Source organism: Dromiciops gliroides, chromosome 1 (genome assembly GCF_019393635.1).
Source record: "Dromiciops gliroides isolate mDroGli1 chromosome 1, mDroGli1.pri, whole genome shotgun sequence".
Classification (NCBI taxonomy): domain Eukaryota; kingdom Metazoa; phylum Chordata; class Mammalia; order Microbiotheria; family Microbiotheriidae; genus Dromiciops; species Dromiciops gliroides.
Window position 1 is genome coordinate 56,163,230 of NC_057861.1, and position 13,708 is coordinate 56,176,937.

Consider the following 13,708-nt stretch of genomic DNA (forward strand, 5'->3'; position numbering starts at 1 on the left):
CCCCCATTAGATTGTAAGCTCCTTGAGGGCAGGGACTTATGTCCTCAGCACTTAGCCTAGTGCCTGGCACATAGTATGCACTTAATGTTTATTACTGATCATGCATAAAAAAGATTACAAATTTTGGGGGGAGGGGGGTTGTGGGGCAGTGAGGGTTAAGTGGCTTGCCCAGGGTCACACCACTAGTAAGTGTCAAGTGTCAAAGGTCGAATTTGAACTCAAGTCCTCCTGAATCCAGAGCCAGTGCTCTATCCACTGCGCCACCTAGCTGCAAAGATTACAAATGGAAAACAATTACAATGAAATTTTTTTCCTAAACAGTTCATGGACCCCTTGGGAGTCTATGGATTCCACTGAGACCCAAGTCATTTTCAATGTGTGAAGATGTATCTGGGTTCTATAAGACTATGCCGGGGTAGTGCAAGTTCTATCACGTGCTATTATCAAGCTGGAAAGGCTTTAAATATAGCCCAGGAAGGTCTGGGACAACCAGGTTACCCACAAGGATGAGGTATTGGACAAAATAAATATACAAAGATGTTTATCGGGTAACGTAAAAGCTTTACATTACCAATCACTAGATTCAGGTTCCAGGCCTGGCTGTCTGTCTGCCATTTGCAGACCTAGACAAGTCACTTCAGTCGCGCCAACTTTTATCTCACTTAGACCACAGATGTTGGATCACTCCATAAAAAAACTACAATGTTCATTGATAGAGGGAAAACCCCACAATTCCCAGAACCAGTGTTTGGTTTCCTACTCTAGGCCAAACCTTTCCTTCACTCAACAGATCAATTCTGACCCTCACAAACCTACCATAGTCAGAAGGGCAGACACAACATAACACATTAGGTAACTGGACCCGGTTAAGTTGTTTGCCTAGGTCACAGCTTATTTGTGGCAAAGCAGGCAAGATCCTCAGTCTCGACTCTTTGTGCTCTTAAACCAAAAGTTACAAACTCTCCCAATAGTAAGAACTTCAAAGACAAAAAGAAATCTGAATTCATCCATTTATTTTTGGCAGTACATTTGGCAGATACTCCTTTAGTCAGTCATATGCACTAAAGATCACTCCCTAAGTTTTACAAGTTAAGGGAGGCAAGACTGGATTCTCCACCCATCCCCATAAACCTCCCTCCCAGCCAAGACACCTGCATCAAGTGTGTTCTGAATGTCCTTCTGTTGGGAAAAGTTCTCCTGGGTTAAGGGGACTTACTTGCCACAATCCTAATAATCTTGGGTCATGAGTTAGAAGCAAAATTAAGTTGTGAAAGGCAGATGACAATAGCACACAACAGTAAACAGTAGAGTCAAATATAGAAAACCAAGTTACAACATAGCATAACTCACGATGGCCTTGGTTTGTTAAAGTGAAATTCTATCTTGAACAAATCCACACCTTTACAGGAAATCCCTCAACTAGCTTCTGCTTTGAGGATGGGAATCTGCCTTATTATCGATTTCTTCCTTATTTGGAGACAAAACCCGCCTATCACTACTCGGCATCCCTCACCAACCCTCTGGGCCCAAACAAAACAGCAGCCCACCTCTCAATACCTCAACTTCAAATTAGCCCTCTTCAGTGCCAGATGGTCACTTCCTTGATAGGATTCTGCACAAATTAGATGGTACTGGGTCAGCTGATTCTATATCCTTTTAGTTTTCTGGCTAGACTAAATCAAAAAGGCTGTTTAGCATATACTCAACAAAACTAAATTGTTATAGTTTAATCCATTTATCTCACAACAAAATTTTTTTTCCTATTTGCTTTTCTCCTAACTTTGGCTGTCACACCTTATCCCCTACTTCCACAGTGCTTTTTAAGTGACAGAGCTCTTTGTTCACAATCACCTTGAGTGGTTACATGTACCATTTTCTTTCTTTTTTTTTACATGTACCATTTTCACTGGTGATTAAACTCATGTTTGGGGAGGCTATTGCTCAAGGACACAGGAGATGGCTGACAGTGGTAATGCTGGGCCTCATACCCAGCACCCAACTATTCCTGGCAAACAAATCCCATGCTAGAAAATTCGGGTCTGGCTTAACTGATTCTAGGGTATCCATGATGATCCTCAATACCTACAACAAAATAGGACTTTCTTTGGCTAAGAAACATACACCATGAATCCAAAGGTTCTTATATCCAGTTTGAGCCATTTATTCTAATCGGATTTTCCAGTTTCAAATGAGTTGTTACAGATGAGCATTTTTCTAATGGTTTTATTCTTCCAGTCATATTCTAATATACACAAGCCTCAATCTCTGAAGTGCAAGTCATAAGTTTATTTTTCGCTCTTCTTTGTAGTTAGTTCCTATTTAGAAAGAGAAAAAAAAGAGAATAAGAAACTTGATTCATGAGAGAAATCTATTTTCCAATACTTTACAAAGCTCTTTCCTGCAAAGAGACCTGTCAGGGGAGGCAGGTAGGACAATTACCCCACCATTTTACATGAGAAGACAGGTTGAAAGATGGGCCTTGATCTGCCTAGTCATGCAGCTACTAATTAATGGAATCAGAAGCAATTGGCGCTCCTTCAATCCCCAGCACACCATGAAGCTGTGAGAACTAACGAGACTGGTCTTGATCTAGCCACTTAAAAAACATGCAGAACATTCCCTTTTACTTCCAAACCAAAGTTATCAAATCCTTCAGAGCTGGACATGACTTCTCCATACTGGCAAACTTACATTAATAAGTTATCCAGGTCAAGTCTCAAGTTATCCTGCCTCCCCAGGAAACCATTCCAGGTAAGGAGAGTGAGTGCCCAAGCATAAGCAGGCTTCAGTGACTGACTGCCTCTAGGGAGTCCTTAAGTCAGACAACCATGGTCCTTGGCCACCTTCCTGGTTATTATTGCTTCACTTTCTTCAACCTGTCAAAGTAAATGGGCGTTAATTAACCCCATCCACACCAGAACTCTCAGATGCCCCACCCCACCACCCCAGAAACAGTTCACATCATTTACAAGGGTTTCACAAGCCATTCACTGAACCCATCACATCACAGAAGCACAGTTGTGGGCAAAGGTTTCCAGGGCTGGCTGATATACCAGCCCATGTCACATTTCATCCTTAAGCAGAGATAGTTAAATCACTTCTGATATGGCTGCTTAGGGAGAGTGTGGGCTATGGGGAAAAAAAATGGCAACAAGGAGATGGCAAAGAAAGCTACACTTAAGTGAGTGACTTAATGAAGTCTAGGAAGATTCTCAATAGATGAATAAAAATCCAAAAGGCAGGGAATTCAGTTGTTTCCAATCTTGCTTACATACCTACTAGCAAGACATGACTGTGTGCCCAGCTCTGACCCATGGAACGAAATATCTGTGCCACACACCAAGGATTGCAATAGGCATGATTTTAATTTGCTTTTTTTTTTTTCTCTTGGTTGACTTAAAATAGTCAAAAAAAAGGAACATTCCACAGGCACATTAGACTTTCAAATGAGCTCTCAACAAGAGGAAGGATGCGGACATGAGCAAAAGGGAGTTACCTCGAATTACAGGACTATTTCCACATATGAACTAGCCAAGAAAGCAGCCTTCGTCTCAGAGGTTTCTCTGTTGGGAGGCACAACACTTCTTTTCTCCAGGGACACTGCAGTTTCCATATGCTAGCAGAGAATTCTTAGAACTTGTAAGGCAAGGACAAAGCTAGCTAATAAGTCAATTTCTTTGTTGTTGATTTTCCCTTGTCTACCTTGGAACACTGTGCTACTCCAGTTATGACAAGACTTGATTCTAGACTAAAATTTGTCAATGTTTTGGTACAATAGTGCTGAACAGTTACTGGATTAAACTTGCCACCAGTCCTCTGGCTTCCAAATGAGTCAAGTGACACGAATACAATTAAAGCTAAGGCTCGCCTATTCCACCTGTCTGGCCATGCAGACTACAGTGCAACAGGTCATCCTCAAAGAGTGAAGTCATGTTTAATGTACTCAAATGCTAGGACCAGCATGGGCTCTCTTAATTTCTCAGTTGGGTTTCTGCTGGTCAGAAGTTTGACTCTCCATCAGCCAACTCCTCCACCTACACTCTCTGCCCTGTGGTCTGCTTTGTCACTTGCTGTCAGAACGTCAGACATCCAGCAAAGGGGTGTGTTGTGCATTGAAAGGTAAATGTCAGGAGCACAGTTCATTTCAGACGGTCTTTTAATAGGCTTCGTAAAGCCAAAGAAAACTGTATACAAGAATTCCTTAACCACTTCAAATACAATATCAATGGAATATGCATACTTCTTCCAGTAAAAAAAGGACAATATAAATAAACATTTTCAAGAACCTCTTTTATGGAAAGTTTGCAAGTCTATTTCTGGGTAATTTACAGTATACAGTAAAAATACCTTTATGCAGAATGAACATACAAGCAGTTTCTCTTTAGATATACCAAGGTGGTCTGCCTCTCCACAAACCCTCACGGCTGCATTCCTACCTTGCTACACTAAAGGAAGGTTACAAAAAGTTGAAGGTAACGCACTTAAAAAAAAAAGCCAAACCTCCACAGCTTGTTCAGCTTCCCGTGAACATTGAATTTAAGGTCCTTTTCTAGCTCAAAGAAAACCGAACCAGGGCCCCCAATTTCACAAGTTTTGTTGTAAAAAGAAAAAAAAATTAAAAAATTAAAACAAAACCAAAAGAAAAAAAACAACAAAAAAGAAAACCACCACACCTTGGCTCATGACGAAAAGAAAAAATAAAATCCGAAGTGCTTTCAAAAATGCTTTTTAAAAAAACACTTGAGAACAGACAAGAGCTTTCTTAAAAGAAAAGTCTAATTAGGCCATCTCATGTCCGAAGCTGTCAGGCTGTGTTTGACAAGATCAGAACTGATAATACTACAAAAGTGAATACAAGTAGATGGGTACTACACAATAACGATTCAGCGAAGCTCCAAAAATCTTTATAAATACAGCCATTGGAAGGACGATCTTGATTCAGGAAGGATTTTTACTCGTTGTGTGTAGCTGAGGACAAGAAGCAGGCACAATTGTAAAGGCACTGAAGCACATGACAAGTTGTAGCATTTCACTCCCCTGAATTACTGCGGAGGCTAGGCCACTACATGATCCTAAGGAGAATTCCCCCCCCCATGTCTAAAGCGTGTTAGGACGCTTCAAGGTCTGCATCGTTAGGAGGTCAGAGAAGGGGACACTAAAGATGCTTTGCAGCTCCAACTAAGGCCTACACATGCATTAAGACTAGGTTAAGTTTTTTCTTTTTCTTTCTCTCTCTCTCTCTTTTTTTTTTTTTGGCAGAAAATGGTTCCTTGCATCAAGACCTGACAGAATGGACTTGTTCCTTACGGGAAAAGCACCGTGATAAGGTCTGAGCGTTGAGAGCCTTAAAGTTACTTCCAGAGATCAGTACAAGGTCATGGAGTCAAGATTCAGTGTTCCCACATACATTGGCGGCGTTCCCTTTTGAACTAGGACTTACCATAACTGTCATAGCTGTCTCTGTAAGACCCTCCTGAAGACCGGTCACCATAGCCTCCTTGACTCCTGCTGGGAAATCACAAATGGAGGGGTGAATTCGGGTGTTTCTGAACAGCTAGCTGTGCAGAGGAGGGGTCGAACCTTCTGAACAACTACATTTTCTCACACAGCCAATATCGGCACCAGTTTACGTTCTAGTACTGAGAGTACATGGTTTCACAGTTAAGAAATAAAATTGCTAAGTCTGCAGTTCACCTGAAGGCCCTAATTAAAACACACATCCTTACCTGCTGCTGTAATAGTCTCTGGAACCTCCATATCCCCCACTTCTAGATTCAAATCTGCTCCCTCCATAACCACGGTCTCCACCTCCTATGGCACACAGAAGGGAAAAAAGGACTACTATAAGCACCTGGAGTTAAAATACACCATGTTGAACAACACGATTTTATCCATTACTTCCAATACTTACCTCTAGAAAAACCACGGCCTCGACCCCGGCCTCCACGGAAGAAGCCTCTGCCACTGGATGAACCTCCTCGATACCCACGGGACCGGTTTTCTGATGATTTGCCTGCCTGGTCAACTCTAATCTGCCGCCCATCAACAGACTGAAAAGCAAATATTTCCAAAGATTAGCGAGTAACACAGACAGATCTGTCAGCCCAACTTGTTTATTTAAAAATAAATCTCTACCTTTCTACTGGCTCACTCCCTAGAATTATGCCCATGTCCCCCCCCATCCCAAACAAATTCTCATCTGATCCTCCCCACAATCCTCTCTTCTGCCTTTTGCAGCTAAACAACTAGACCTACAACAGGTGCCTCCATTTTTTTCTCCTCTCACTCTCTTCACTCTTTATAATATGGTTTCTAACCACATTTTACCAAAACTACTTTCTCCAGTTACCAGTGATCTCTTGACAAACCCAATGGGCCTTTTCTCAATCCTCATTCTCCTCGACCCATCTAAAGCCTTTGACATTGTGGATCGCTCTCTCCTCAATACTTTCTTCTCTCTCTGTTTTCAGGAGACCACTCTCTCCTGGTTCTCATCCTTGATCTTTGCTGGATCCTCTGCCAGATCACCTCTAACTGTAGGTATCTCCTAGTCCCTGGGACCTCTTCCTCAATTGGTGACCTCACCAGCTCCCATGTATTTAATGATCATTTCTATGGGAACAATTTTCAAATCTACATATCCTGTCCCAAATTCTCTGCTGAAAGAAGCCTGGATTGATGATCAAGACTCCTAGATTCTAGTCTTAGCTCCATTTTAACTTTTGATCTTTAACAATTCACTCTCTGAGCCTCAAATGCTTTTAAAAGGGAAAGCAGTGCATAAAACTATTTCTAAGGTCCCATCTGGCTCTAATATTTATTCAAAAATTATTAAGCACCTGCATGCAGAGCACCCTGCTTGGGAAGAGACAAAGTTTGAATGAGATACCATTCCTGTCCTACTGGGGAGGAAAGTAGTCCAAGGCTAAACCAACTGTAATACAAAGTATTACTTAAGTACATAAAAACAGTAGATCTGAGGGAGAAATCAAAAGGCTTCTTGTAAAAAAATCTGAGTTGGGTTTTAACATGGGGGAGGACATTCTAGTCATAGGAACAGCCTGAACAAAAGGTACGGGAGGCAGGAGAGCACTGGGGGTGTTCAGAGACAACAAAGAGTAGGCTAGTTTGGCACATGGTAGGGAAGTAATATGATATTAAGGCTGGAGAATTAATGTGGCAACAGATGGTGCAAAGCCCTCAATGCCAAACCTTAAAATTATACTTTAATTGGTAGGCAAGAGACGACCAAAGGCTTCTGAGAAGAGCAATGATCCAGAACTATGCAAAAAGAAGTTTAGTGACAGCAAGGGAGACCTGAAATCAGAGGCAGAAGACCTGGGAGGAGGCACTAGTCCAGGGAGGTGGGAACTGAAAGCCCAGATTAAGCTCTATCAGCATGTGACTCCCCCATCAAGCCAACCTGAAAGAAGTTTTGCCAGTCCTTACCTTTCCATTCATGGCCATCATTGCATCTTTAGCATCATCTATGTTCTCAAATGTGACAAAGCCAAAACCTCTGGATCGCTGAGTCTCCCTGTCTTTCACAACAACAACTGGAAGGGAATGGGGCAGTGATTAGTCATAAAAGAACAGTCACCACCCCAACCAACCCTATGTCCAAATTCTTAAGTGAAACTCCCTAAAATACAGGAACTTGATCCAGACTTACCTTCAGCAATCTGTCCATACTTTGAGAAGACCTGTTCCAATGACTGTTCATTGGTGTCAAAACTCAGTCCACCAACAAAGAGTTTTCCTTCATCTGATGCCATCTTGACCTAATGAGAAAGAGTTCTGTTTAGAGCCAAACTGCTGAATTTTCACCAACTTGTTAAACTCCTTCAGAAGCAAGATTCTCAAACAACTAGGGTGTTAGCTTGTGCAATACTGGGGCCCCAATTCCTGATTTTGGATTGTAATCCCTAAGAAACTAACCCTCCCACCTGCTCAAAACCCAGTCAAATTTGTCAATGGGAGCTGGAGGGAAAGTGGGGTGGGGCAAGAGTGAGAGGGAATCAGTGACATTTAAAAAGCAACAAATAGATTCAAAGCTTTGCAGGAAAGCAGCATCTAAATTCACTTAAAACCAGGGTTCTCAATCTTGGATCTATGCCTAAATTCCTTTGGATTCATTCATTAGAATATCAGATCAAGGGCCCTTTTCCCAGGTTTGATAGGGCAAAAAAACCTCAGACCAGAGCCAGGACTTTACAAAGTCTCCTGGAGCCTGGGCAGTTCTCTCACTCACTCCTCAAAGCATGAAAGGGCACTTATTAGAAGTCTTATTTTATGATATACAGTTAAAAAGGGCTCTTCAAACAACTAACTCAAAACTTTCATTTTACAGATAGAAAAAAAAATCAAGCAATTTGTCCAAGCTTCACAGAAGTCTTAAAAGAGTAGAAGTGAAATTGGACTAAATGGCCTAGGAAGTACCTTCCTCTTTCTATGATAGCTCGAACGCTATCATAGAGATTAACATGATATAAGTGGAAACACAGAAATCAGGAGCCCACGGGGGCTGCTTTAGAACTCTAAGAGGTCTTATATATTATATAATCCAGCCCCCAAAGTGCCTTCCCTAAAATCACCGAAGAGTTAGGACCCCAAATTCAGCACTGTCTCCACTTCTATTCTGGGTTCCAACCCCAATGCTGCTACTTGCTACCCTGGGCTCAAGTCCTTCTTTGGGCCTCAGTTTCTTTAACAGGAAAAATTAAATCTGAATTAAGTGCTGTCCGTAGAGCAGACCCCACCCCCCTCCTTTTTTCTATCTTTCTTCAGGAAGCCCTATGACCACTTTACAGGGCGTGTAACGGTTAAGTTTTCATGCTTCGGGTCCGGAATTGACCAACTGACCTCGAGGTGGCTGCTATGGTGCCGGTCAATCTCGGGGCCCATCTAGCAGAGGCCGGGTGGGCGGGGCACCCGGCAGGCCTGAGATGACTCAGGGCTGCTTGGAGATGCTCTCCGTCCAGTGCCTCAACACTCCGGGGATGAGGCGCTGACCGCCGTGGCTGGGCAGGGCCTGGGAACGGGCCACCTCGGGGCCTAGCCTACTCCCCAAGCCAAGGGGGCCCTACTCAAGATGGCCGCCGACCACGTGGCCCGCAAGACTCCAGGAGTACCTTCCCCTGCTCCTTCCCTAAGTAGCAACTAATTCTTGTGTCCCCTCAGCTTCCCCTTCTATCAGGGGTTCTCTTTCTACTTCACCGTACAGCCCACCCTTCAAGGCTTCTCTCCTTCCTCCCCCTGCCCCCAATAGCGGCCGCCTCCTTCTGCGCATGCGTGAGGAGCCCCCTCCTCGCCTCCCTGCGCCATTCCATCCGGGCATCTCCGGCGGTCCCCGCCATTTCGCTAGGCGCCCGCCAAGATTCTCGGCCGCCATTTTGCGGCAAAGCCGCAGAGAGCCCGTCTGCCCTGGCGGCCCCCTGGGACACAGCAACGGCAGCACCCTTCTTTCGGCTGTTAGTCGCCGCCGTCGAACCCACTCTGACCCAGCGGACGGCCAGTCCTAACCACAGCCCCATCCGGTGGGGGGGGCGTGCCGGTGCCCAGGCCCGTCTCCGCCCAGGCGCCGGGCCGCCCGCCTTCTCCTCCTTCTCGCCTTGCTTGCTTCCCCTCCCCCCCAGACCCCAACCACCCCAGGCCCTCCCAGCTCCGCAGGCTCGACCAAATGGCCGGGGGCGGGCTCCCTCACCAGTGTGTTGGATGGGGCGGGAAGGATAAGCGGTGTCAGCGGACAGACCAGAGCGACCTGAGCCTCCTAACGGGAAAATGAGCGGCGCGCCCAAGAGCTCAGCCTTATATACTCAGCCGCGAAGCCACGCCCTGTAGCCCCACCCCCAGAGCCCAGAGGGCCAATCGAAGGGGCCTAAATCCGGACGCTGATTTATATTCATGAACTTCGGCGACCTCCCTCTCCTCTTCCAGCCCCTCCCCGCTCCTCCGAGGATGTGTAATGGGATTGGTGGGGACCGTGCCTGCCGCTCGTCCGCAGTCCCCCTCCCCTCGAGGTGAAGAGGCCTCTAACCTTAGGCTGCAGAAGTGCGGGGGCGGGAAGACAGACAGGGGATTGGGGGCGGGGCTAACATCACGCCCCCTTCTGGGAGCCAGAGGTGGGGCTGACCCAGTTTGGCGCGCTCTCCCTCTAGCACTGCGGCGGCCGAACAAAGGAGCTGCAGTGAGAAAGAAGACCGCCCCCGCCATCTTGGAGGCCCGGGCCCCGCCCCCTCCCGAGGTCCCGCCTTTCCCCTGCCCCAGACGCCCCGCCTAGAGAAGCCGGAGCTCCGCCCTCCGCGGCCCCCAGCCGGAGCTGCGGGAATCACTGCTCCTCTTCGTCCCCTCCCCCCACCAAGTCCGCCAACGCTCGGATGCTGCTCGGTGATTGCGCCCGGCAGAACCCCGCACATCGAACCTCTTTCCCCTCCACCCCCCTACGAAGCCCCTCACCCCAACCTCTCCCAGTGCTCCGAGCCCTGCGGACCCCCCTCCCCAGCCCCCGGCCTCAGCCTCCCGCTATGCGCCAAGGCCCCCACCCCCACCCCAAGCCTGCTCATCACTCCCACTTTCCCCTTCCAGGGGCTGTTCCAAGTTTGCCAACGCTCCGATGCTCCGCGGGTTACCCTCCTCCACCCCACCCCGCAGCGTGCAAATACAAGTGTATACCCAACCCACCTGGTCTTTGTTCCACCCTCGGCTTCCCTTACCACTATGTCCGAGGGGGCCCATCTGCGGCCCCCAGAGTCCGCCCCCACCCAGTCCATCAGTACACCCACTCCTTGGCCCCGTCACACACACAACAGCCCATCTTCCGGTCAGCTAGCGGCGCCCCGGGTTCCTAACCTAAGTGTCCCCTAGGACTTTTCCATCTTCGTCTCCCACATCCAGTCACTTACCAAACTGTCAGGTGTACGGCTCCCACGACCTGCCTCCAGACCCTTGTACATCTCCCTCTGCGTGCCCTGCTCGGAATTCTGTGCCTGTAAGAATGCTCCATGCTGCTTGTGGGATGGAGTTGAATTCCTTCAGGCCCCCGCCCCCACAATTCCAGGCTCCACATCCGACCATCCCCCGTCCTGCAGAGACTTACTCTGGAGGCAATCAGGGTAAAGTAACTTGCCCAGTGTCACACAGCTAGTAAATGTCTGAGGCCAGATTTGAACTCGAGTCCTTCTGACCCCTGGGTCGGTGAGATTTAAGAACTTTACAATGTCTTATAAAAATGGAATTCCTGGGGTTATGGTTAGGACTATCCTGCAAAATAAATGCAGTTAGAGAAGCTGTTAATTAGGGTTGGGGCAGGGGGAGACATCTTTGTAGCAATTATCTCTGATTAAAGTCTGAAGCCCAAGAAATAGAGAGAACTGATACAATATAAGAATAGGAACCACTCCCCGATGCTCAAATAATAAGATCAGACAGTTTTCAAATGACTATGTGAAAGAATGTTCCAAATCACTGATAACCACAATTTTTTAAAAAAAATTTTCCGGGGCAGCTAGGTGGCGCAGTGGATAGAGCACCGGCCCTGGAGTCAGCAGTACCTGAGTTCAAATGTGACCTCAGAACATTGACACATGCTAGCTGTGTGACCCTGGGCAAGTCACTTAACCCCAATTGCCTCACCAAAAAAAAAGAGAAAAAAATTTTCTGATAACCACAATTTATTGAGAACTGACAGATTCCCCACCTACTCCCCATTCCCAGGCCAATGAATTACCTGGGGCTAACCAATCTTTGTCAATTCCAGACTCTGGATTGTCTTATGGATGTCTATCAAACAGGCTATCCTCTCCCAAAGATTCCCCGCCCTATTCCCAAGACTTTGGGTTATCATGTAAAAGGGTCCATTTACATTAATTTCTATTTAGAGTTAAGTAGCTTCTATACTTAACTAGAGGATAGTCTCATAGCTCCCTTTGTTAAAGGTTCATTTATATTATGTTCTCTTTATTCTCTTATCCCATATAAATTCTGTCCTCAGTCCCCCATCTTTGAGTATTCCTAGCATCTTGCTTTGTGATACTACAAGCTATAGTTCCTATGCCCCAATTAGATTAAAGACTTGATTTCTCCTATATTGATTGTTTCATTAATTTACAGGTTAACATCACTAATAAGTGAAATGTAAATTATAATAATGCTGTGGAAGATGGCAATTGATGGAGGGGCTGTGGTAGGACAGACACACTAATGTTTTGTAGGTACAATTAGTCCAGACATTCTGTTTGTGGGGTTTTGGAGGGGTTTTTGCAGGGCAATGGGGGTTAAGTGACTTGCCCAGAGTCACACAGCTAGTAAGTGTCAAGTGCCTGAGGCAGGATTTGAACTGGAGTCCACCTGGACTTTATCCACTGCACCACCTAGCTACCCCCAGTCCAGACATTCTGAAAGGCAATTTGGAACTACACCCCCAAACTCAATAAACAATACATGCTTTTTGGCCAGCGATACTACAATTAGGCCCATACCCCAAAAAGGGCAAAGTCAGAAATAAAGGACCTATTTATATAAAAACATACCAACATGTTTTTATTATAGCAAAAAAAAAAAATTTGGAAATAAGGCTACCCATCAATTGTGGAATAGCTGCGCAAGTTGTGGTTTAAGAATGTAATGAAAAAAAAAGGAATGTAATGAAATGTTATTATACCATAAAAACAATGACTAATATAGAGGATCCGGAGAAACTCAAGATTTGTGTAGTGGAGGCCAATCCCATGTTCATAGTTGACTGGTACCACAGTATCAGTTAACCATGTGGCTGGACCTGTGAGGACACATGTTTTGGTGGGACATGGCAGACCTTGAGTGGTCCTTTGGCTCTCTCCCTGCCCCTGCTGTCTCAGGGTGCGATTTTATTGAACCAAAGAGTATGAGAACCGGCAGCCAACCCCCTCCCCCATTGTGTCATGGCCTCCTTTGGCAGTCAGCCTGGCAAAGTCTGTGAACCCCTTCCCAAAATCACGTTTTGGTCTATATAAAATAAAATATATGAACTACAAAGGAAAACAATTATATTGAAATACCTTTATCAGAATAGTTAAAAAGCAAGTTCCCAGGGGCAGTTAGGTGGCGCAGTGGATAAAGTACTGGCCCTGGATTCAGGAGGATCTGAGTTCAAATGTGACCTCAGACACTTGACACTTACTAGCTGTGTGACCCTGGGCAAGTCACTTAACCCCCATTGCCCCACAAAACAGAAACAAAAAAAAAGCAAGTTCCCAGACCCTCAGGTTAAGGGCCTAGGCTAGGATTCCTAGGACTGACACCAGTCCAGTCCAATTTATAATCCTAGATCCAAAGCAGGGAGTTGGCATAGTGCTCCCTGCCCCTGTGGGCCCAGAAGAGGTTTCTCCAAGTTAGATTTGTAGAAACTCATACAGAATGAAATGAGCAGAACCAGAAAAACTATTAAAATGATGACCGCAATAACGCAGAGGAAAACAATTTCAAAATGCTTTGGAATACTGCAGGATGAAAGTGTGGAATCATGATTTCATAAAATGGATGGTTCAAGCACTCAGATCCCCGCTTCTTGGCAGGGGGCAATGCACTAGAAGTACTGAAGGAAATACAATTTTTCAGATGAGACCAATGTGTTAAATAGTTTTACTTGACTATACCTACTTGTGAACGCAGCTAGGTGGCCTAGTTGAGAGAATGAAACAGGAGGCCCTGAGTTCAAATCCAGCCTCAGACA

At 45.7% G+C, this 13,708-nt stretch overlaps 1 protein-coding gene across 3 annotated transcripts; it reads right to left on the reverse strand.

The window, feature by feature from the left end:
• Positions 1–4,138: 4,138 nt before the first annotated feature.
• LOC122742027 (cold inducible RNA binding protein) lies at positions 4,139–11,043 on the reverse strand. 3 transcript variants are annotated; one of them, XM_043986008.1, is made up of 7 exons: positions 10,902–11,043; positions 7,673–7,781; positions 7,450–7,556; positions 5,912–6,050; positions 5,727–5,811; positions 5,441–5,505; positions 4,139–4,968 (listed from the first exon to the last, which is right to left on the reverse strand). In XM_043986008.1, the coding sequence occupies exons 1-7, from the start codon at positions 10,950–10,952 to the stop codon at positions 4,952–4,954; spliced, it is 573 nt and encodes a 190-aa protein (XP_043841943.1). In that variant the 5' UTR covers positions 10,953–11,043; the 3' UTR covers positions 4,139–4,951. The 3 variants fall into 3 exon arrangements, with proteins under 3 accessions (XP_043841943.1, XP_043841936.1, XP_043841952.1); XM_043986001.1 differs by having other exon boundaries at positions 5,441–5,508; positions 10,902–11,041; XM_043986017.1 differs by lacking the exon at positions 10,902–11,043 and adding an exon at positions 9,704–9,850 and having other exon boundaries at positions 5,441–5,508.
• Between the last annotated feature and the right edge of the window lie 2,665 nt (positions 11,044–13,708).